General features: G+C 39.1%; 1 protein-coding gene across 5 annotated transcripts in view; it reads right to left on the reverse strand.

Annotated features, from left to right (window-relative positions):
• The window catches only part of ADCY7 (adenylate cyclase 7), a 60,548-nt gene that overhangs the window by 20,736 nt on the left and 16,476 nt on the right, over positions 1-23,336 (reverse strand). For 3 of the 5 annotated variants that reach the window (XM_042027531.1, XM_042027530.1, XM_042027526.1), the window contains exons 2-10: positions 21,449-21,601; positions 11,770-12,307; positions 10,311-10,511; positions 8,137-8,301; positions 7,184-7,333; positions 4,787-4,935; positions 4,363-4,474; positions 1,924-2,051; positions 1,530-1,688 (exon numbers count right to left, since the gene is read on the reverse strand). In XM_042027531.1, coding sequence (XP_041883465.1) covers positions 1,530-1,688; positions 1,924-2,051; positions 4,363-4,474; positions 4,787-4,935; positions 7,184-7,333; positions 8,137-8,301; positions 10,311-10,511; positions 11,770-11,940 — 1,235 coding nt within the window. In that variant the 5' untranslated portion in view covers positions 11,941-12,307; positions 21,449-21,601. Of the gene's footprint in view, positions 1-1,529; positions 1,689-1,923; positions 2,052-4,362; positions 4,475-4,786; positions 4,936-7,183; positions 7,334-8,136; positions 8,302-10,310; positions 10,512-11,769; positions 12,308-20,894; positions 21,021-21,448; positions 21,602-23,336 lie in introns of all 5 variants that reach the window. The other 2 variants (XM_042027527.1, XM_042027528.1) reach the window with 2 other exon arrangements.

The following is a 23,336-nucleotide window of genomic DNA, read 5'->3' on the forward strand; positions in this document are numbered from 1 at the left end:
GAGGACTCCCCAACAAATAATTTCCCTGCAGAGCAGGAAACAAGTATAATATAACATTTGCATAGTGAATAATACCCCTTCTACCCTGTCAGGCTCAGTCTTCCACAAGTGGAAGGTGTTTCCTCTGGCCAGTTTTAAAGCACAAGATAAGCGAGTACTACACAGGTATAGGAAGTAATAAGGGTAATGTTTCTGAATCAGCATGACAACCTAAACTAGCTTAATTCTTTACCAGCTTATCAACTATAAACCTGACAACCATAAGGGAATAATCAGAGTTTTCAAGATTAGGCAAAGGTCCTAAACGTGACTAACAAAGTATGTTTTTGTGCCATATTCAGAGTCATGTTGTTTGCTTTACCAACAAAAGAAACTTTACAACTCTGTATTCTTGTTTAATCACACTGAATCAACACACCAAACCCTTCAGCCTGGCTGATGTTGGAACTGTTAACCAAGCTCCAAGTAGTTTTCTTTCCGTTTCAGTCGCCAATGCAATGAAGTATTTTGATATTCATAAGCCCTTATCACTTGATAAATCACTTTAATTTCTAAGTTACAAGCATATACCTACAAGCTGTCTGAGGTATAGAAATAATAAGAAATACTACAATGTCACTGATTAGAACCACTCACCAAAAAAATCTAATTTGCACAGACTACCATGAAACCAAAAAAAATCATGGTCTGATTTGGGAACGAAAAAAGGAAAAGTCTTATAATGGCCTTTTTTTGTGCAAACTACCAAAATAAGAAAGAAAGAAAGGGGTTCTTAGATGAATTCTAATTCTCAAATTTAACTTAGAAAACAGAAAAAGAGTATACTTTCCTAAATGAGAAAAATGCAAATGCTGGGGTGTTTGAAAAACATTTATACTTGTTCTTTTCCATGAGCATCTTAAAAAGGATGCAAGAGACCAACCTCAAACCCAATCCTTGTATTACTGAGCAGCACATGGCAAGTTACATTCAGCTCTCCAATTCAGCACCACTCCCTTCCCTTCGTTCTGCCCATGGCAAATGCACAACAAACAACAGCTCAGACTCTCCCTGCTGGGATACTCCCTGATGCATTTTAATTTTGGAGTCATTTGTAGGGTTTGAGTGGTGGGGCTGGTGAATATAGAGCTGATACAAAGCAGGTGGGACTAATCAATACATTAGCAGAAACACTGGGTAAAGACACAGCTTAGCCTTGTTGACCTAAGACGCACAACTGTTCTTTATCTAAACTCACAAATGTACAATTATCCCCATGTACAGCATGGATTAGCTAAGTCAACATAATGCCCTGCTGAAGATGCACATGTTTCTCCAATGAAGGGAAGGTCAAGAAGCAGTCACTTGCCTAAGAATAGAATTTTATAGCCCATTGAAAACACAGTCAGAAAATATTAACGTTTTACAGCTCTGCTAAGTACACATTTGTCCTATTTCCACCATGCCATGATGAGGATTTGTGTCATGGCACAGTTACAGATTCCAGGCCCATGACAGAGCGATTCAGCCCCGGCAGGGAGGATCCTCACCCCGGCACTCCGGCGGATTCCATGCGGTTGGCCAGGGACACGTCGTGTGACCACACGTCGTACTGCCACTTCCGCAGGCCGATCACCCCGCACAGCACGTTCCCGGAGTGAATCCCGACCCTCATGTTGATGTCCACTCCCGTGGCTTCTCTCACCTGCCTGGGGAGACATGAGGGGATTAGAGCAGGAGACTTTTCATTTTCTCTTCTCCTTCTGGAGATCTGTTAAACTTTAGTCTCATCATACACTTGGTGCAAAGATGAGACAAACTTATGATCAGAACTATCCAACTACAGCTAATAAATGCACTTTGAATGTTGACAAGAAAACTAATTACTTTATTCAATATCTTCACAGTATCTATATTTTAAACAGCCTTCTGTGTAATACTTACTTTATTGCTTCACACATGTCGAGCCCCATTTTAACACAGTTCCTGGCATGAACTGGTAAGGACACAGGCAGGCCTGAGACACAGTAGTAACAGTCTCCCAGGATTTTTATTCTCATGCATTCATTCTCCTGCAAAATTACAGCAAACTTTTTTAACAGGAAAAAATTGACTGGAAGTAGGCCAAGAGCTCCAAAGGCTCTGGTTTGAAAAGTCAGGCTTTGTTCAGTCCTTGTTGAAACAAAGCTTAATTCTTTTTCCCCACATGTGAATGCCTGGACATCGCTCACTGGAGAGAAAAAAGAAGATGACTTAAAGCATTTCTGAAATAGAACCACCTTGTTAGTTTCTCACCTTTTTCTTGGAAGCAATTGAAAAACTATAAATAAGATAAAACTGTCATAGAATTTATCATCTGAAGAATGACATCTATTTATCTATCTTTTAATCTTCACCTTCATTTGAATTGTGGGCAGTTTTCCCTCTATTTTTACAAGGCAGCCTCATAAGTAACAGTGTGAGGTGTCATAAAACCTCCCAGCACTGAGGAAAAACTTAGGAATTCAGATGCCCAATCTGGTAGCTGTGCAGATGCAAAATGGGGTTTTTTTGTTGTTTCAAATATGACTGAAGAGGAAGCTGGCACACACTACAGTTTGCTATTGCTAATAAAAAAACCCCACAATACAGCAAAAAAAACCTTTCCTAACTGTGCAACAGAGGATACTGCTGCCAATGACTGGCAGGAGAGAGCAAAAAGTCTCTCACACACTGTCTTTTGTTAACACTTTACTGAATAATTTTAACTACAAAGGTTGCAAGCAAGCCAGGACTAATTCTGCAAGGCTGTGTTGTATTTGACTGATGAGCAGAGATGGCTTAATTTGGGCCAGCCAATATCTCCAGCTGTTCAACCCTACCTGCTGTGGGAACACCCCAGCAGTTCCTAAACCAACTCCAAAATCAGCCCAAATGTGTGACAATTTCCCAAACTGAGCTGTTCTCCCTTGTCAGTTAAAGCCTTAACAGAACATCCATCATTCTCCACATCTTAATCCATCCCAGTGGGTTCTGAGCAGTGCACAAGTGACAAGCTTAGAGGGATCAGCAGGGAAACCCAGCCCTGGATTAGAGCTGCTGTACTTCAGCATCCAGCTCAGTGTCCAGCTTAGCCATCAATTTTTATTGGGTAAACTGGAGCTTGCAGCACTTGTACATTATGGAAAAGATGACAGAACGCTCTCTGGCAGAACAAAAATAGCACAAAAAGCAGGAACCTCTTCTCACAGCTCAACCACAGAGTTGCAAAAGACCTTGACTCACTAAATCCAGACATTACAGTGCAATTTGCAGACAGGAGTGAGAAATTAAAACATAACACTCAAAATTTAGAATTTTTTCTATTTTTCTATCTGCAAAACAGTTACAAAACCTGACCAAATGTGTTTAACCTCAGCTTCTATACAGCATTAAAAGAAATTTTGCCATTTGGCAACTAAGATGACAAAACTTTACAGGTGCTTCAAAACAATACAATTGCAATAGATATAGTATAACTCTTATTTGTCAGGACTTGAACACTTAACAGCAACTGAATTCAAACAAACACAAAGATTAGCCATGTCATTTAGTCAAAATTGTTACCAGCATTTTAGTCAGGTTTTAATCAGTGATATATTTAAGGATTTATTCAATGACATCCACAAGGGTTTAATTACAGCAATTTCACTCCTCTGCTACATTAATAATGTTACAGTTTTCCAGTTTTTTCTGACAAATGTTTAGGATTTCACAAATGCAACACACAAACATGTAGGTAATACAGTCCCTGTAATGTGAGAAATAAAAACCTGAGTTTGTGATTACAGCTGCAAAAAATTAACCTCAAGCAGCACCTGGAAGTGGTAACAATTCCTGCCAGGCTCAAGGGTCAGTACTGAGGGTGTGTCTTAATAGGGACCATTTTAAACTACTCCCCATTCTTTCACTTTTTCTAAGTATCCATTAGTAACAGAAAGCTTTCTTTAGCTCACTCATAAGCTAATGAACTCTTTGCCTGATGCCTCTGAATTCATGAATTTAAATGTGTATCTGAGAGTTCTCCATTTGTGGAGTCAAACTAACCTTCAAGCTGAACACAGTAGAGCTCCTGAGTGGAGTTTGTACACAGAACCTCCTATAGCCCTGTTGCAATCACCATCAGACAATTTCCTAAATGATACAGATAAACCTCCAAACCCAAGAACTGGAATTACAGTAGCAGCTTGCTAAATCTCCCATTTTTTGTTTTACATTTTGTTTTAATGTGATTTGGCTAGTTAGCTTTAAAGCCAAAGCATCTTGCCTTTCTGACTTCAGGACTGACACCCCGCTGCCTCCTGTTGTGCAAAAAGACTTCTTTTTCCAAAGGCCTTTTTCCTACAGCACAAACTGTAAACCTACCTTTGCAATTTGATCAAACTTTCCAAAGAGTTCATTCAGCATCACTACAAGTTCCTTAGGAGAGCAGTCACTGGCAAGGCGAGTGAATCCTACGATGTCTGCATAAAGAATGCTAGACAAGAGCAAAAGGAAAAAGCAGGAAAAGTGAAATATGAAGATATGTCAATTCCACAGTCAGCATAACTACTGAAATGCATTTAAGAGAAAGCACCTCTCTCCTCTTTGGGAAACAACTCCAGCAAAAAGGGTTCAAGTATCTCCCCTGATTTAGAAGACAGCACACCAGTTCAACACACATTATAATGGGAAAGAAGCTCACTTCAGCCTGAAATTCTGCCTTCAAATTTTAATTTCATTGGATCATATGAACTGATAAGAATCAGAAATTTATATTAATACAATTAGTTCTAGAGTTTCCACTTACCTAACATTTTGGTGCCTTTTTACATATAAACTGTGGAAGTTGTTGTCATGCATTTGCCTGTTATCATTAGTTTCCTTCAGTCGCTCAATGATTGCCAGCTTCATTTCCATAGAGATATGAGCAGGCAGGATGGATAAAAGCAAATTTTCCTAAAAAGAATGGGGTGAAAACAATTATGCAAAATTATTAACACAGTGCAGTTTGAAACTGCAGAATTTTATTGACTGCAAGAAGGCATTTAAAAAAACCAAAACCGAAAACGCCTTTATTTGAGTAATGCATGTCAGGTTTTCCAGAAGACACTCTTACATTGCTGTTCTCCAAGTTATTGATTTTACAATTATGCAAGGATGTTGCATATTCTTTCTTTTGCTCCTTGTGGCCTAGGTGTGACACCCCCTTGTAACCATGAAACATACACACAGAAAAATTCAGTATTCAGTACCAGATTTTCTGGATAAATTACATTTTGTTTTGTCCACTAATCTCAGTGTTACATTGGCATTGTCCTATAAAGCTTCTATAAAAGCTTATGTTCTGTACCTAACAATCTATTCAGTATTAAAAATATTTGTAAATTCTCAAATGCTGGAAAAGCAGCAACAGATACAAAAGTGTCAGCTACATGCTGCTATAGCTTAAGTGAACCAGGAAACAGTGCCACTGAAATGAAGTCTTTTGAACTCAACGAGAAACAGACTCCTCCACATGCACTTCCATTGTTTGACTACTCAGGGCACCATTTTACACTGACTCTGATTCAAGAGCCCATTCTTCAAAGAAGACCCTGGTAACTTGCTGGGCAGAAGAGGATGACAAAAAGAGAATACTTTGAGCCAGGAAGGGCTCTCCCATCCCAGAGATGGAAATGTGTGGAGCAGCTACAAGCAGGAACTTTTTTGGACAACATCAACAGCAAGATTAACACATTGTGCAGCCAAGTAAAATGCTAAATGCTGTCCCCTGGAGACAAATCCTTGTCCCCTTTTCCTGAATACTGCCATGTGCAGACATCAGTAAGCTGCCAGGGTTACTTGATTAGTGCCTGCCACCAAGAAGAAATACCCCAGCATCACAGTGGGAAGAGGTAGCCCTTGAGCACAAAGTACTTATCTACGCAAGGCAGCAGTTTAGTTTGAGACTGATCCCAGAAAAAGAAACACCTCCTTTCCCTTATCTACTGTTTTGGTACTAGGAGAGTCAACACTGGGAAAGAATTTAAACTGGCAGCCGAATCCCAGGGAATATAACAGGGCCATGGGAGGCTGACACATCTCTCAGTTTTCAAGGAAGCAATGAGGAACCCTGAATTGCAGTTCTCACACCTTTTTCACAGAGAGGAAGTGGGTGGCAAAAAGGATACTCAGAATTGCCTGACAAATTGCAACACGGATGAAAAGAAAGCTCTCCATAGACTTAAGCACATTTACACTTCAAACAAGCAACCATTAAAAAAAAAAAAATTCCCAAAATCAAAATCCTGAACACCCATGGAAGTGAGCACATTGCCCAGGAAATGAGAGCACACTGCCTGCATAAGGTGATCAGAGGCTTCCCTGGCAGCTGCATGGGGAAATTCTGCCAGGGCTTTCATGCATATTTGTCATCTCATCTCCCAAGATTAGCATCAGAGAACAGATAGAACTAGCAGTGTGGCATTTTCTTCTTCTCAGTTTGATCAGGTCAGTCACCTTTCAGCCTCTTCCTTTTATCTAATAACTGGTGGGCAGAGAACACGGTACACATCAGCCTTGTAGAGCTCTTCTTAACTCTATTTAAACCAGGAAAGGTTCCCCAGTTTCAGCTTTGATACCTCTCTACAATCCTTCCTCAGCAAGAAATTCATGTTCCTTGCTTATTCTTTGAATACCACTGGAGTTTATGGAAATAAATACGGAAATCTATTATATGATTTTCTTCTCCCTTCACACCCAATTTTCTCCTTCTACCAAAGGAAAAATAGTTTGTAAGACAATAAAATACAAGAACAAATAATACTTTAGAATTCAATGCAAAAAAAAGGTGACCAAGGGAAGCATAAAACTAACTGCTAAAATTACCTTACATGTAATTTCAGGGCATTAAGAGCAGATTCTCAAGTTACCTTAGGCCAGTCCCTGGAACAGTTTATTCTAGGAAAAAAGGAACTAAAATGACTGGCAATTACATTCCTGTAACAAATACTGTGATTTTCATGTAGACAAGCCCCAGAGAACAGCTTCCTCCCTTTAACTTCCTTCTTTTGTTATACACGGCACAGCTCTTATTTTTGACACTAGGTGGGTATCACAAGGATCAGACCAAGCCTTTCAACATGGATTAGTCACCAACGTTATGAATTTATACAGACTTAGGAAACGAAAACAAGGAATTCATAACATGAACTAGCTCACTCACTTGTTGCCTCTTCTCAACCTTCAGTTTCATTCGCACCTGAATGCACTTTAAGGTGTATCTGTACAAATCCCACGAAGCAACCTGCATTTGGCGTTTGTGAAATGCACCCACGAAGTTGCCACAAAGGAAAATTACTGCATTGGCAAGGAGCTGCACAAGAAGGAAAATATTTACCCACTACAAGGCAGTCACTGATACTTCACTAACACATGTATTAGTCCCATGAAAACAATCAATCCCAGACCATGTTTCATTTCCTCTTACCCCATCCCATAACAAATCAGGGTGTTGCTATCAGCCAGCATGGACCTGGCAGATATAAGCTAACATTCACAGCCACAGGCATTCCTGTGCAAACATCCAGCAGAATAATGAAACAGAAAATCATATTATACCATTTAACATTTATTTGCAGGCACCAGTGTTTGATTTGTGCAAAACCAGCACACAAACTCATGCATCAGCACACTGTGTGGAGTCTGGCACAGGCCTGCACAGAACGAGCTGGGGTGCTGCTTTGAACACACCCTGTTAATGAGTGTTGGGAGCCCTGAACACAGCGAGCAGCACTCCCAGGCCCTGCTGACACCCCAGGGCAGCAAGGGCCCTTTTGATCCACCCTGTGGGTAGTGCCTGACGAAGTTACAAAGGCCCACCTGAAAGAGCACAGATTGGGAAGAATGACTAAGTTAGGCATATTTTTAACAACTTAGTTTAAAAATTAACAAAACAATCCTACTTTTTCCACTTTGGTCAGAAAAACAAAACGCACAATAGGTTTAAAAATTTGCAATTTTACAAAAAGCTCAAGACTTTTTGGGCCCAAGCTCCAAATCCATGAACTTGAAACATCCATGTGAAAGTTTGGAACTTTTCTAAACAGAATAGTTATGCCAAAAGCAAAGGGTAACATGACTAGGGTATTTCATTATGTAACCAAGTTATTTCCTTACCTGAAACAGAATGGATTCCTTATTTTCTTGAGAAGTCATGCTTACCACAGTGCTTAGAACAATAATATGGGAGAGAGCAGAAACAACACTAATTATGACAGCACCTCTCATCCCAAAGGGGAGCATGGTATAAACTGTGAAGATCATGAACAGAAAGAATGGCACCTTTGGAAAGAAAAAGGAAAAAAAAAATAAAAGAGTCACTACAGAAATAGGAGCAAAGTAGCAGGATTCTTGCTCAATTTCAGGCTGAACAATTAGATATTGACATTTCAAAATACAGTTCAAATCATAAGGACAGTGGTAGTTCTAAGAGTTTTGAGGGATTAACAGCTGTAGATTCACAGACAAGATGGGTTAACATGACATATCAGCTACAATTTTTTTCAGTTGTCCTTGCCCTTTATCCTGAACTTATCCTTTACAGCTGGAGATGCACTTTGGATGCACTTTGTACTCACACTTCAGGAACAGTGTGTTGTAAGGGTAGCAATACTGAATAGAATCAGATTTCTCACCTTCTGCAAGATATTTTTCTAATTTTAACATCACCCAATCACATGTGTATGTTTGCTTCGTGTTTGATAAAAACCAAAAATCCAACCAATACTTCCTGGTCCTCCCACAAGAGAATAACCTTTATTACCACTAACTATGTATTTAGCTGCACAGATTCTACAAAATGCACAACAGGCCACTAAACTACTCCAGATCAGTGAGAAGGTCTGTAAAACTTAAATCCATATTTATAGAACTTTTACAGCTGTTAGCTTATATATATGGAAACTAACCACCCTGATCAGAGGAATGTATTGGAGCATTCCTGGCTCAGCTCCATCTCATCATGGCAACTCAACTTGTGCCATTCCAGAGAAGAGCTTCCTTCGAGGATGTCTCAAGGTCCAGTCTGCCCTTAAATGTTTTGCCAGAATAAATAGTTTGACTGGGACAACAATAAACAGACAAATAAAAGTTTTCATTCAACGAAAATATTTTTCTTTGTGTATCTTACTATTTTAGCTGGAGTAAAAACATTTTTTTCTGCCATATTTGCAACCCCCATCACACAATGTTCTGAATGCTGTGTGATAGTTCTATAAACATGGGCAAGCAAACGCCATACCTGCATTTAAACAGTAGCTTTAATTAGTGATAAATTCATAACTTGAGGTGAAAGTCTGAAATTAATCTATTCACTTTTCAGAGTAGGGCGTCATTATATTTTAGACTTAAAATCAATATAAACGAATTATTACCACATGAAAACACCACACTGGCTTGCAGCACTGAAAGCAGGAAACCCAATCTTGCTTTGTTACATATTTGCATTTATAGTTAAGAACAATACATTTGAGGGATTTTCCTAAGGTAATAGGCACTTCCTTAAGTTAAAAAATACTGAACAGCAACTCCAAATATACAGTGCTGGATCCAGGCTATAATGCAAATCAGATTTTGGTTGTTTAACTGATAATTTATATCTTTCTTTATTCAAATAAAGAAGGGAAGGGGCAGAGTCTGTGAAACAAGATTAAAAGTCATTTTTATTTAATTAAAACTCTTCTGCTTGCATTATGAGATCTTAGGAGGAGTTTCCTACAAATTATGATATTTCTGGCTTCATGAAATCGCCCATCTTCTGGTCAGAGATAGCAAGCAATGGAGTTTAGCCACACCCAGCAATGCCAGGATGTGTCATTAACTCTTATTGTTCACTTCACCTCTCCCACTGACTTAAAAACCTGCTCCCTAGAGTACACCCAGCTCTGGAGTCCTTTATACATTCTTGAACATCTCTTTGACCCATATAAATTATCAAAGCAAGTATTACTAATAAAAAATTCTCTCAGAGATTAATTCATAGTAATTAAGGTTTAGTAAAAATCCTAAATAAAAATACAGTTCAATTACAACTTAAATATGCAATTCCCACATAGATTTATGAAGTTATCCAATTTTCTCACTGAAATGTGTTCTCACTGTAATACAGAACACCAACTAAAATTTACTGCAATAAATCAGCAAAACCAATTTTTAAAAGTTAACCTAAATCTCAGAAAAGTTATTACACAGTCATAATATTCTGAAAAAATAAAGCACACAAACACATTCATACAAACACATCCACAACTGACTACCAGTTCCATGTAAGTACCGGAATGAACACAACATACCTGTTCCCACAGCTGGTAATCACTTCCTTTTTCAAAAAGGGATACATATCCCACAGTGAGGAAGCAGATCCAAATCATCACTCCAAATAACGTCAGCCATCTCCGAAACAGGGATTCCATACACAGCAGGAAGTACATGACTGTAAACACGGCCAGGGCGGCACACACTGCAATGATGAAGGCAAGGTGGGAATGTGCTTCCTGCAAAAGCAAAACAAAGGGTTACAGCTGGTCCAAATGCCCCCTTTAGAAAAAGGAAAAATGCATCTATACTATCCTAGAAACAGCTTGGATGCCTTTAAAATAAGTTAACCTGAGTTCCTAAGTAGACTAGCTGTGGCAGCATGAATCTTCCTGATATTCACACATACAGAGATAATATAATAAATACTATTAGAGATACTCATTCTACCCCAGTTCCACCATTATTATTTTCCAAACTAGCTTTAAAGACAAACCCCAAACCACTAAGTTCTAACTATACTATATCTATAATGCAGATGTACCCAAAGAAATGTATTTACAGTTCCAACTTTGCTAAAGAGGAGTGTAACAGCTCTCTTTCTAAGTTTTACAGGAGATAAATTGTTAAAAATAGTGTTGCTACTTTTTTCCTTTCCTAAGAAATAAAAAGTAAAAGGACAGAAGTGCAATTGGTGAGATTTGATTTGTTGCTAAAGAGAGACTTGAAGACCCTTTATCATGAAGCACAGTGTTTGGAAAGCGTTGTTAGAAGGCAATGAAAGATTATAACAGCTACTTTACTACCTTTTTACAACATTATCTTTAAATCAACTCATCTTTTTACCAGCTGACAGCTGAGCTTGTAGAACACCAAATTTCTTTATGGAAAATCAAATTACACTACATAAAGAAATCTTAAAGCTGCATCTTTTCTATGCCTATAGGATCACTGCTCTTTGCTAAATAAATATTGATTCCTCCGATCACCCACTATACTGGGAGATTCCTGTTGTGTTTTTATTAACAAAAAAAGAAAAAGGAAAAAAAAGGAAATTAACATATCTTTTAAGAAAAAATCACCTCGGAAATAACCTAACGAATAACCAAGTCACTACAATACTTTATAGTTCTTAGATGACTCTAAAAAAATGCGAGAAATGCAGGACATTTTAACTTGCATTCCTGTTCCTTCCTTGGCCCTTACTTAATATCATAGCTAGCATTCAATACAGATTATGATTTGTTCCTAGCATATTGAAAGGAAAGAGCAATCCTTTTAGCAACCGTACATGTGCCTGAAAACAGTCTCCACTCTTCCCATCCCTTCAAAAACATGCACAGCATTACACGCACAGTTACTTGATTTCTTTCCGCACTGCAACTCTGATACCATGTGGCTCAAAATACTATATAGCCAAAAACATTTAGTGTGCTGTCATAGTGACTCCTTATCATCTCTGGAAACATTGAACACGCACAAAAGAAGTTTACTCACATTAGTAACAAAAAAGATTATAATTAGAGTAGTCCAGAAGAGGATTGCAATGAAGAGCAGCAGCAGCAGGAGGGGATGCTGCTGGCTGGTGTAGCGGTACTTCTCGTAGAGCGGGTCTGACATGCTGCAGTCATCGCTGTCGTTGAAGAAGTATTTCCCTTTAGCTGGCATCTTCTCCCAGGCTGGCTGCTATTTCTCTCAGTTCCCAGTGCACAGAGTAGGACACAGCTGAAGCTACAGCTTCAAAGAGAAGTTTTGTCGTTTCACTGCTGCCTCTGTGATCCTTAGGCACACTGAGTAACCCACGTTCTCTGATTTTACTTCTCATGAGCACTAACTTCAGATTTCCAACACAATCGAAAGCAATAATTAGCCTCCCCAAAACCACGGGCAATTCATCATCAGCTCTAAGCGTGAAGCTCCAGATCAACTTGCATTGGTGTAGATAAGCGTTTTTGGCATGAGGGTTTTTTAATTATTCCTTTTCAAATCTCTAACTCCTTTCCATAAGCTTGAATCTCACTTCCTGGGATGAATCCTGCAGAGAGACACGATGAGTAAATTAATAGTTAATCATACACAATGTTCCCCAAGGGGGGAGGGAATAAAAATAGTTGATTCCTTAAACTTTCCTTGAACTTTCTACCTGCATGCTCTGAGCAGGGAGCAAAAGCTGTGTGCTGCTGGTGGGTGGGAGCCCAGGAGCCTCGTGCATGGGCAGTGGTGCCCGGCAGTGCTGGGGCAGCGCTGGCCAAGGGCTGCTCTGCTCACCCCGACTGCACCTTGCCCGGGCAACTCAAGCATTTTCATATACAAATGTACTACATGGGGGTTTTTGCCTTTGAGCAAATGACACAGTTCCCGCGAGCATATTGTGTAATTGAATGGTCACAACTCTTCAGAAGTTGTGTGTCTCTCTGTAAGTGTCTATATAATCTTTAATCACAATACACTTGGCATTCTTTTTCAAAACATGCATCTTAAAAATTAAGAAATCTTCTTTTATTCATTTCACATTTTAATTAAGGCATAGAAAAATGAGAAAAGAATACACCTGTCCAAGGCAAAATTCATTAAATTTTTTTTTAAAGATACTCTACATCTAGCTCTGTGTATTTCATTCTACTCTAAGTAATACTGTTTCCAAGGCAATACATGTGTTCTGCTAAACAATGAACATTAAGGAATAAACTGTATTGTCAATTACTAATGACCAGTGTTTTTCAAATAGGTTCATGAACATGAATATAGTTCATTCAATGCCAAGAGCTATAAAAACAAAAACACAGAGATGTGATGGAAAACAGGATTTCATAAGTCTTATTAAAACTTAGTAACAGGACCACAGCTTCTTTGCCACTTGACTGCTGTCACCATGGTGCCCAAGGCCATTGCTCCAGGGAGAAAGAACCCACTAAAACCTGCTTTTTTTTTTTTCCCCCCCTCAGAAAAGCCAAATGCCAGCCAGTTACCTTCAAAAAGCAAATGCTTAACTGCATACACACATTCAGACTGCATTCACACTACAAGCAGGAAAAAGTGTCAGAAACCATACTGAGCGATTCTGCCTCTGGCAAATAGAGCCAACCACTAACATACTATCCAATTATTAATGACCAAGCAGGCAAAACCAGATATATCAACAGCAAGACTGGACAAAAAAAAAAGAGTGTTACTTTTGCAAAATGAGTAACTAGAACTTCTTGCCCAGAGTATACTACAAATTTGGATTAATCACAAAAAAAGACCATGTTGCACCACCTTTATTCAGTAACACCCAGAATAAACTGACATATGTATAAATATATTAATATGTATATATATATATAATATGTAAATAAAATTGAAGACCTCTTTTAATACATCTTTCCCATGTATACCTACTGTCTCACCTGTACTGGTTATTACTGAGCTTTTCATCATAATTAAAGTCCTCCCATTTTTCACTTAAAAAAAATTATTCTGGTACTGGTACCATTTGCATGTGTATAATAATGCTCTTGAAAACAAGAGTGAATCTCAGAAACCACTGACACTCAAAGGAGATATGAAGAAGAAATCAAAACATTTGCATCATGTTTTAATGCATTTTCCATATCGAAGGTAACTGCACAATTACTTCACTTGGCTGTTAGCCAGTTTTTTCCTGAAGAAGCAGCTGTCAGAAGGTGTGCACAGGGGCAAGTATTTCAATCAGAATTTGTCTATCAGTAACAAAGACAACACACTCTAGACAGTGGGAAGGTTTGGACTGTGATGCACCAGAGAGGCAGACAGCTCATTAAACAGCCTGAGGAATTCCTTTACCATGGGGCTGGGGGTGCAGGAACTCACTCTGCCTGATGTGAACCACTAGGTGAAAGAGATGACAGGCTTGCTATCCCAGTTCCCTCTAAAAGTGTATTTCAGAACAAAAACAATGAAAAAACTTCTTTGATATACTTGCAGAAATATTTTGAGGGTAATTGTGATGATATAGAGGTATTTTGAGAGACAACTTTGTTTTTCCAGTTAGCAGAATTAATTTTCAAAAAATAACTATTAATTTCTAAGCAGCAATACATTCACAATTATGTAAAACAAATTTTCCTGTCTTGGGCTACTAAATATTAAAATCCAAGAAAAATTACTTCACAGCTTGCTTTCTGTAACTTCTCCTGATTATGTCAATGAAAAAACAGTACCAAGGACAATGTCTATTCTACAGAATTACACTGCGTGGCTGTGGTTCAGTTATCTGATGCTCAAAAGATGAAAAATGGGTGCAGTGTCAGCTTGGAACTACCTCTGAATATTATTGAAGAGTTTTACAGGATAGAAAATTGAAGAGACATGTCTTTTCAGTAGTCTAACCCATTTTAATAAAAAAGAGATTGCTATCTTATTGATTTGTTTCTTCCTGGCTGATCTCCATAGATGTGCATTGCTAGTAATTATGAATGACCCCTGGGTCACAGAACTTTCTTCTCAAAACTCTGCTAGGTAAAGAAACACCCCAACATTACTTTATTGATTTACCAAGAATCCATAATGCACCACCACAAGTGCTACTTTGAAACGAGTAATTCAACTCCAAACTAGTTTCAATTTGAATCCCCTGTCCCACTGCCACTAGCACCTCCCTTTTTAAAAGTCCCCACTTTTTGTGTCTTTCCTCCTTTGAATTTTTTCCAACAACCTTCTGAAAATGTAGAAGGTAGATTTGAGAGGGAGAAGAAGATTCTGTCACGGATGGTATCACACAGTAGAAAAACGATCAACTCAACATGCTCCTGTGTATATGTTTAAGAATTATGTGAGCACTGGGTACTACAGCATCACTTTTACTTTTTTTGGTCAGTGTTTCTTGAAGATTTGTTGTTATGACACACCAAGAGAGGTGTAACCCTGAAACAGCAACAACCCACAAAAAACAACACTCCCAGAAGCACCAGTGGTAAACACACTGAGCCAAATGGGGACTGGATCTGGACTGTTGCCCTAAAACCATGGAGCTCTGATCAGCAGTTTATCAAGAAAAAGCCTCATTTCCTTAGAAGCCTTCATCGTTTTTGGATGAAAAAGAGAAGGATTTGTCACTCAGGTTAGGATATGCAAGGATATATAAGAAACAACACTGGAGGTATGAGTTAGAAACAGCACTGACAACCTTCAGGAACAACCACCAAACAAATATGATTTAGTCAAATCTGTGTGAGCTCTATAGCCATTTGAAAGCCAATTAACATGTAAAACATTTTGCCAGATAAAGAAATTTGCCCAATGAATAAGTAAGAACACTGGACATGCAAGAAGTATAAAAAAATGACAACAGAATACCTTCCAGAACATGAATCAAAACAGGTACTTCCTTTCAAATCTACTCTGTTTCAAGTCAGTGGAAACAAGGATGTGCTCAGATTCAGCAATAGAAGCTTTTGTAGGTAAGTACTGGGCAAGACCTGACACAAAAGAACAGCCGCCTTTCACCTGCAAGCAAAGAAGACATTTCTACAAACCTGGGTATTGCTCTATGCTTTCCTCGCCACAGATGGGACTTTTCAAGCATTGCTGAACTCTCCAGTCTCCTACTGACACATCAATAGAATTTTGTCGCAAAAAATACGAAAGCAAATATTTCATTAGTCTATCAGGCTTGGACTGAAGCCCTTATGTTCTCCCAGGCTAGTTAAAGCTGTCCACCGTGCTTTGTGTCAATCCAGCACGTTTTCTTAAGAACTGGCCTGGACTCAAAAGCTGCAGAATAGCCATGGCCTGTACAGAGCCTGTAGAGCCCAAGTGTTTTAAAGAAACACACACCAGCCCAAGGGTGTTGATGCATGGGGTAATTTTGTCCCCTTCTTCCCCAGCAGTTGTCTGCATGGAGCAGTGTGAGGGCAGATGGGGAAGGGGAAAGGGAAGGGCATTCAAGACATGGAGAGAGCAGAGAAGAGCACAAAATCACCCATCCCAGGGAGCTCCCTCTGGAGCTCTGGCACAAAGAGCAGTCTTCCCCCAGCAATGCACGGTGGAGCAACAGAATGAATGATGTGCTATCTGATACAAAAGTCAGACTGATAACAACAAAACAGCTCTTGGGATGGCTTCCTTTATTCTCTGCCTCTGCAGAGTGTGAAGAGTTTCCAGGTGCTAGCTCAGTCACAGGCAGGGGAGGGGGCCTGGAAAACCTGCACCCTCCTGCCCACCCTGTCGCTCACACACCAGGATGGACAGACAGTCAGTGACAACATCCTATTCCCCCTCTCTTGAGAGAATTATTCACAGCAGCTCCCGACCAGTGAAAGCCTTTCCAAACAGAATCCAAGTATGTTGTGGTTCTGTTTTTAATTTCAAAGCTCCTGATGTATTCACAAGCGAACACAGCCACAGTAACCACCTGGATAATTTATAAAGTATTTTTTCTCTTAGTTGTTCATTTGCCAAGGACTCAAGTCTTGATCACCCAGAGCTGCCTAGTTACCAAAGAGCAGTGTCACCCTGAAATATTAGAACAAACCCTAATAGCAAGAACCAAGCAAATCAATATAAATTGCCTTATTCCTCTCAATATCTTCAGTATAAAATCAAGCAGAACCACTTTTTTCTTCTATAACTACTACAGCACCAGACAGACAGTACAGTTTTGATTTTCAGTCCATCTTTTGTTTCACACAAATAACAACAGTGTTTCTGAAATTACTTTAGCAATTTCCATGACAAGAATGATCTCTGACTGTAATTACCCATTAGCAGATATTAAAAGGGAACCAGGAATCTATAAACATGCAGCAGAATAATTGAAGGAGATTAGTAGCTGAATTATGAATCTCAAGTAAAAATAATCTCCAGTCTAGTGGACTCCACAACTATTTCAGTCTAGGAAATGAACTTTAGCAATCCAAAGATCACAGGAAATACCATTCATGTTAAAGACAACACTTCTTCCTTTTAGACTTTGCTTTCAAATGCTAGCCTGCAGCCATCTTGGCTTTTTCTACTCATATAAAAATATTGAGTGAAGAAGAGGTGTGTTTTTAATGATCTATCTGCTATCAGTGAGTGTCTTTACAAAGGTGAACCTCTTTTTATACATATTTTGAAGTTTTTCATGTGAAATCTCACCTTTCTTGCTGAAGAGCTCCTTCTGCAATACAGAAAAAAAAAATCTTACTTATATTCACCTTCTATTTTCTCACAAAAACTGAGCATACCCACTTCAACTCATCAGCACTCAGAACTATATTTACCTTAAAAAGCCAAATCAATACAAAAAGTAGACTGTCATTCGAAAAAAAAAAATCTCATGACATGTCAGAGCAATCAGTGACAGTACATCCCTTAGGCTTTGCCCTTGAACATTGACAGCCACAGCAATGATAGTGCTAAATGTACTGCAAAGAAAGCATTGAAACAGAACTTTTTAAATTCACATTCTTATTTTGGTAGATTGAGTCTTCTCATAATGTTTGTTCTACAATACTTTTTAAAGTAGGAATAAATAACAAGTTGTTTAATTTGGAAACAGTCCTTCAGTCTTTTGCACAAGCGGAAGACGTGAAATAACAAAGGCTGTGGTTTGGTAAGCTGCTGAGTCCAAGAGCCAGCTCTGAGCAGCCAAAGGAGAAGGTCTGGCCCACTCAGACCCCCCATCCTGTGCCAGGTGCCTGCACCCAGCTCCTGCTGGGCTCTCTGCAGAGCCCATTCACCAAAGACAGCAACAGAAAGACAATTTTGGCAGGTCACTTCCCTGTCAGGGTGGGGGAGTGCAGCAGGTAGCGGAGGTATAGATGATCTCCAGAGCTGGCCCAGGGTTTGGAAAGGAAAAGCAAACCACAAGTAGGAAAGCAAGCACAGCAGTGAGCTCTTAAACTGACTCATCACTTCTCACGGGTCCACAGCCTAAGAAAAAGAATATCAAGGGTACCACTGCTAAAGCTGGGGGCGGGGGGAGGGTGTTTGTTGCTCATTTTTAACTACCAGTATTATTACAGGATGTGCTCTGTGGAAAGAGATTACAGTCACAAAGAAATCTCTGTGCTACTGATCCAGGTAGGACAGAAAACAGTGACAGAATATGGTTCAGAAAACTGATTGGTAATTTAAGACAAGCTCACAAACTAAGTTAGTAAAAAAGAAAGAAAAGTCCATATAACCAGACTGATGCAACAGAACTATATGTGAGAGTTTACTACTGTTCTAAGGTACTTTTAATTGTGAAAACACGTAGTGGTTCAACCAACAAATCTATTAAGCCTTATAATTAAGTGCTGGGTCTGGCTCAGCGGGGCGGGGGAGGAGGAGTCCTTTTATAACACTGGTTTTCACAAGCAGCAAACTCCAGGGTGTAAAAAGATACATCACACCAGAAGAGAATTGAGCTGTGCTTTGCATCTTTCCAAACCAAGGTATGTGATTATTTCTTGACTTCCCGACCCCCTGTCACATATTACAGATAGATTTTCTGACTTTAGCTGATTTAAAATTGAACTTATCACAGCAAAAGTCAATATTGCCCTTACACTTTCAGTTTTCAGACCTATTTAAAATTCATGTCTTTGAACACAGTGTCCTCAGAAGCCAGGATGGATTTCAATGTGTAATTTCAGTTTAATTATATCAAAAGCAGAATGTTTGTGCAGTTATTGAAAGCACTAAAACCTGCAATATTGAGCTATATAAACTGCAGAAAAAACCCTGAAACACAGAACATTGAATTTCAGCACTATGAGGAATTTTCAGCTGAGACAGAAATAAGGACAGAGTCCTTGTGTGTGTAAGACCCAATAATTTCTATTACAATATCCCTGATTTTCACAGAAAGTAAAACTCCTGACATTTTCAGAAGATCTGTTTCTTAAGAAAAAAAAATGCATCACACTCAGTAATACTGAGTCTCTGCTGAAATCAGCAATAAAACAAAAATTCAAGAAAGGTGTGTTTGAACTGTCAATTTGTTTTTTTTAGGCATTGTCCCATTTAGATTACAGACAGACAGACAGCAAATAAAATAGCTCAGGCTGACAAGTTTTCTATGCTCAGTATAATTAATTACACATAGAATGAATTCTCTGTCACCTGTATTGCAATATTCTGAATATGCCTCAGATAACCTATTTCAGTAAAGCAGTCAAGAAGCACAGATGTGACAGAGCCAGAGTATTGGGATGTAACTGGACTCGTCTATGACTAGATACAACAACAGATGTGCAAAAAGTAAAAAAATAACAAAAATTTTGAAAATCACTGTGAACAAGAGTGTAATGGGCATCATATATTGCTCTCATTTTTTTCCTGTCTCACATAGTTATTTAAGGGGAATGTACAGTTCAACATAGAACTGAGTCTTTCCCACCTCTAGGTAAATAGTGTATTTGCACAGAGCAGGTGCAATGACAATATGGCATGGGACAAGGCAGGAAGAAGATAAAACCTGCCCTGAGTAAGATAAGAAATCACTTCCGATTTCAGTTGAGTCCATCTAAAACCAGTAAAACAGAGAAGGAGGCTCCTCTCTCTCCTACCTGAAATATTCCCACCTCACTGAAGTGAATAAAAATACAAACTGACATCTGAAATTCAAACAATGCAATGACACAACAACTTCAGTTTCCTTGACTTTTGTCCCACTCTCTAATTTTTACAGAACAAAGTATTTTTTAAAATTATTTTGTCAAACATGGCTGCTTCTGAATTTCTGCTTACTCAACTCTTCCCGAAACAATGTCACTTTGGACATAAAACTCAGCCCAAGGCCAAGAGATGGACACAGAAAAACATGATTGTGCATCAGTACTCGGAGCAGTGCACTGCAGGGTGGTATTGCAGCACAAATATATTTGTTAATGTATAAAATAACCTTTGTGAAAACAAAGTCTTTGTACTATTTAAGGAAGAAGGGGGAAGGTAAGGAGACAGATGAAATCCAAAACCCCCTTTAAGTAATGACTAGTACTTCAAGAGTAAGTCCTATCAAATACCTGCTTTAAACATCTTATTTCTCTGTAGCATTTATTACAGGGGAATTTTAACGTTCCCCAAACTTAACTGTGCAACATTTGTTACACCACCACATCCATACTTCACAGCCAAAAAAACTAAAACTAACACTTGCAATAAGGAAGTTCCCTCCCTTGGAGGTTAAATATTAAAAACACCACCAAGGAGACAGACATTTCTTATGGAAGCATTGTTTCTAGAGTCATACCCTACCTCAGGACACAAAGCTGTCAAACACCCACAATTCTTTTTTAAAAGTTTTCCAAAATGTAATACCAAGTTTTGGAAAGGTCCTTCGTGGAGTCATTCTGAAATAAAACAATGATAAACGACTGCAGACCTCAGAAATCTTCTATTTTCAGTCTCACTTGACAGCAACACACACTAGAAAACTGTTAGGAGTTGTGTACATATTTATCATTGATCCAAAGGGCCACAGGAGCCAAACATTCACAAGGGCCTGGGTGAGCTCCTTTGGATCATAAAGAGGGAAACATGCAGAAGCAGTGAGAGCTTTCCAGTGACAACCAACATGCCTCATGGAATTTTTTTTCTACATTAAGTTTTGATTGTCTACTAAGATACTAAGATGTCTGAACACAGATCTAATCACTATCACTCTTCTTGTTTCATCTTATCTTTCATCTTACCATTTACAAAGCTTTGTTTGACAGCCAGCCCTGTCAAACTGCTCCAACTCCAACAGGCCACTGGAAACTTGCACCATGCAAAGCACTGACTCACCAGGGCAAATGTGGATATCTCACCTGGCACAGCTAAAACAAAGCAGACACTTTTAAATTAAATTCTCCTGAAGCAGATTTATCCTTTGGATTTGCTGATACTAAGGCCAGTTAATGAGTATTAAAGCAGAGCTAGTTAATTCCAAACCTGAAATAATACCCCAGACACAGCAAATCTTCAGGATGTGGCAAAAATCACTTCTCAAAACAGCTTGCAGTTACTGCCTCAAAGTGACGTGAAGTCCACAGAAGAACCTTCCAAACCAGTGAGGCACCACGAACACCCAAGTGAAGGTTACACTGCTCAGCACCCAGCCGGCCCCCAGGGCTGGGTGCTAAACCAGCAGCACTGAGAAAGCATTTTTACCTGGACTGCAAAGCTCAGCTGTGCACAGCAGATTACACCAGGCTTTTATTTACTGGGTCCACTGATAAGAAATGCGTGCTTGTTGTTTGCTTACTGTTACAGGCCACAGGATTCATTGGCAAATTCCATATTTCTCCACTCCACCATGGTCTGTTCACTCATTTTGGAATTCCTGCAGGATACTGAGTGCAGCCTGCTCAGGTGTAATCCTTGACACTAAATCTTTTGATGTAGCACACACAGGAACCTGCAACAAGACAGGGAATCTTTACTCCAGTGACCACTGTAGGCATTAACAATGCTTTATTTCCTCCCCTCATAGTTCAAGGAAGAAAAATATACTCAATTTCCATCATATATTTTATGAACCTTTACCCAGACAATCAGTAGAAGAAAAAGTACTTAACTAACTGTGGCATGCATGAGTATAACTTGATTGAAACACTTCATCATAGTTGGAAATGCCTGAGAAGGAGGCTCAAGACTGATGAGAGGCATCATCTTTATGCTAACTGATCCCAATGCGTTTCAAGCATTGTCCCTTCATGACAACAAAGGGCACTGCTAAAAATAGGGTAAGAATGTGTAACTAACTTTGTCAACACTATAGATAATGAAAGTCCTACGTTTTTCAGGAAGTTTTGTTACACACAAGATCAAATACCAGCGATTAAAAAAAACAAAACAAAAAAACAACGCTCCAAGAACAGCAACTTAAATTAAAAAATATATAATTCAAAACAACTCAAAATATTGCAGATCAGCAAATATGACAATATGGCAGGAAAACAGCTGAAAAAAAAACCAAAACCACACCAACAAAACATTCCTTCTCTGGACCTTGTAACTCTGGATAAAGACTTATCTACTTGCTAGTGTGCAAATGAAGAGATTCTGACACTAATTTCGCTTGTCTTGGAATACAAGAAGGGCAGAAATGCATATTCCTAGGACGTTGTGAACAGAAAATTTTGTCTCCAGTTAGGCAGATGATGACAAGACGTGGTTAGGTATCATCCTTGAACCCAGTGCACCAGGTATCTAGTAGGGGAATTCATAACATGCATAACAGCTCCTGGTTTTGTCTCATTCTCTTCCTGCCTTATCCTCTTCATATGCATTCTGGGAACAACTCTGCAGATGTGACAAGATGCCAAAGAAGTTCAACACCTCAGCACAGCACCAGGCACTGGCAGGAGCCCTGGTTCCTCACTGTTCCTTGTTGGAATCCAGTGCACGCTCACCAGGGGCAGGAACCCAGGAGTAAATGGTTATAGAGCAGTGTTGAAACAATGACCCAAAGAGAGGCCCAGAGCAGGAAATCTGAATTAGGATGCCACTGAGGAACTTGATACAAGTTAAACAGCTGTGTTGGGAAGAGACAGTATCAACATCTACTTCGCAGCTCACCCCAAAGCTGTGTCACAAGGGACCCACTTTGGAAAGCAGAAGGCAAGGGAAACTGCCAAATAATCTGGCACAAAATCAGAATGGATGCAAAGTATTTTATCACAACAAGAATTAAAGTCAATCTATTGCCATTTTCTGTTAAATTTTTGGTAAAATATACAAACTACTTGAACCACCACTCAAAATAGGCACTCCACTCTGTCACAGTGGGTTAAATGTCTAGCTCATACCTAAGCCCTGGGACGGCTGTGGCCATTTCCATTAGATTTTGGCCAGGAGTTAGCTGTACCTAGCCAAGTCCTACATACATCAGCATTCATAAAAGTTGGGTGAAAACTGGAAAATATTCTTATGAAAAAGGTCAAAACCCTGACAAAGGCTTTTGGCAGCCTTGGAGAGAGATGAGAGGAAAAACCACAAGAATATCTCACAGAGTTCATCTGAAAAGGCAGATATAAATCTGATGTGTCTGAGCATGCGTAAAAAGCAGATAAAAATAAGACTTCATTAAACCTGTTACATGTTCAATTTGGAATGCCTACATAAGCTGCTGCTTTACTTTCACTGTGTTA

Source organism: Corvus kubaryi, unplaced genomic scaffold (assembly GCF_017639235.1).
Source record: "Corvus kubaryi isolate FWS band 111438036 unplaced genomic scaffold, C.kubaryi_AGA036_p1.0 37300, whole genome shotgun sequence".
In the NCBI taxonomy this organism is placed as follows: Eukaryota; Metazoa; Chordata; class Aves; order Passeriformes; family Corvidae; genus Corvus; species Corvus kubaryi.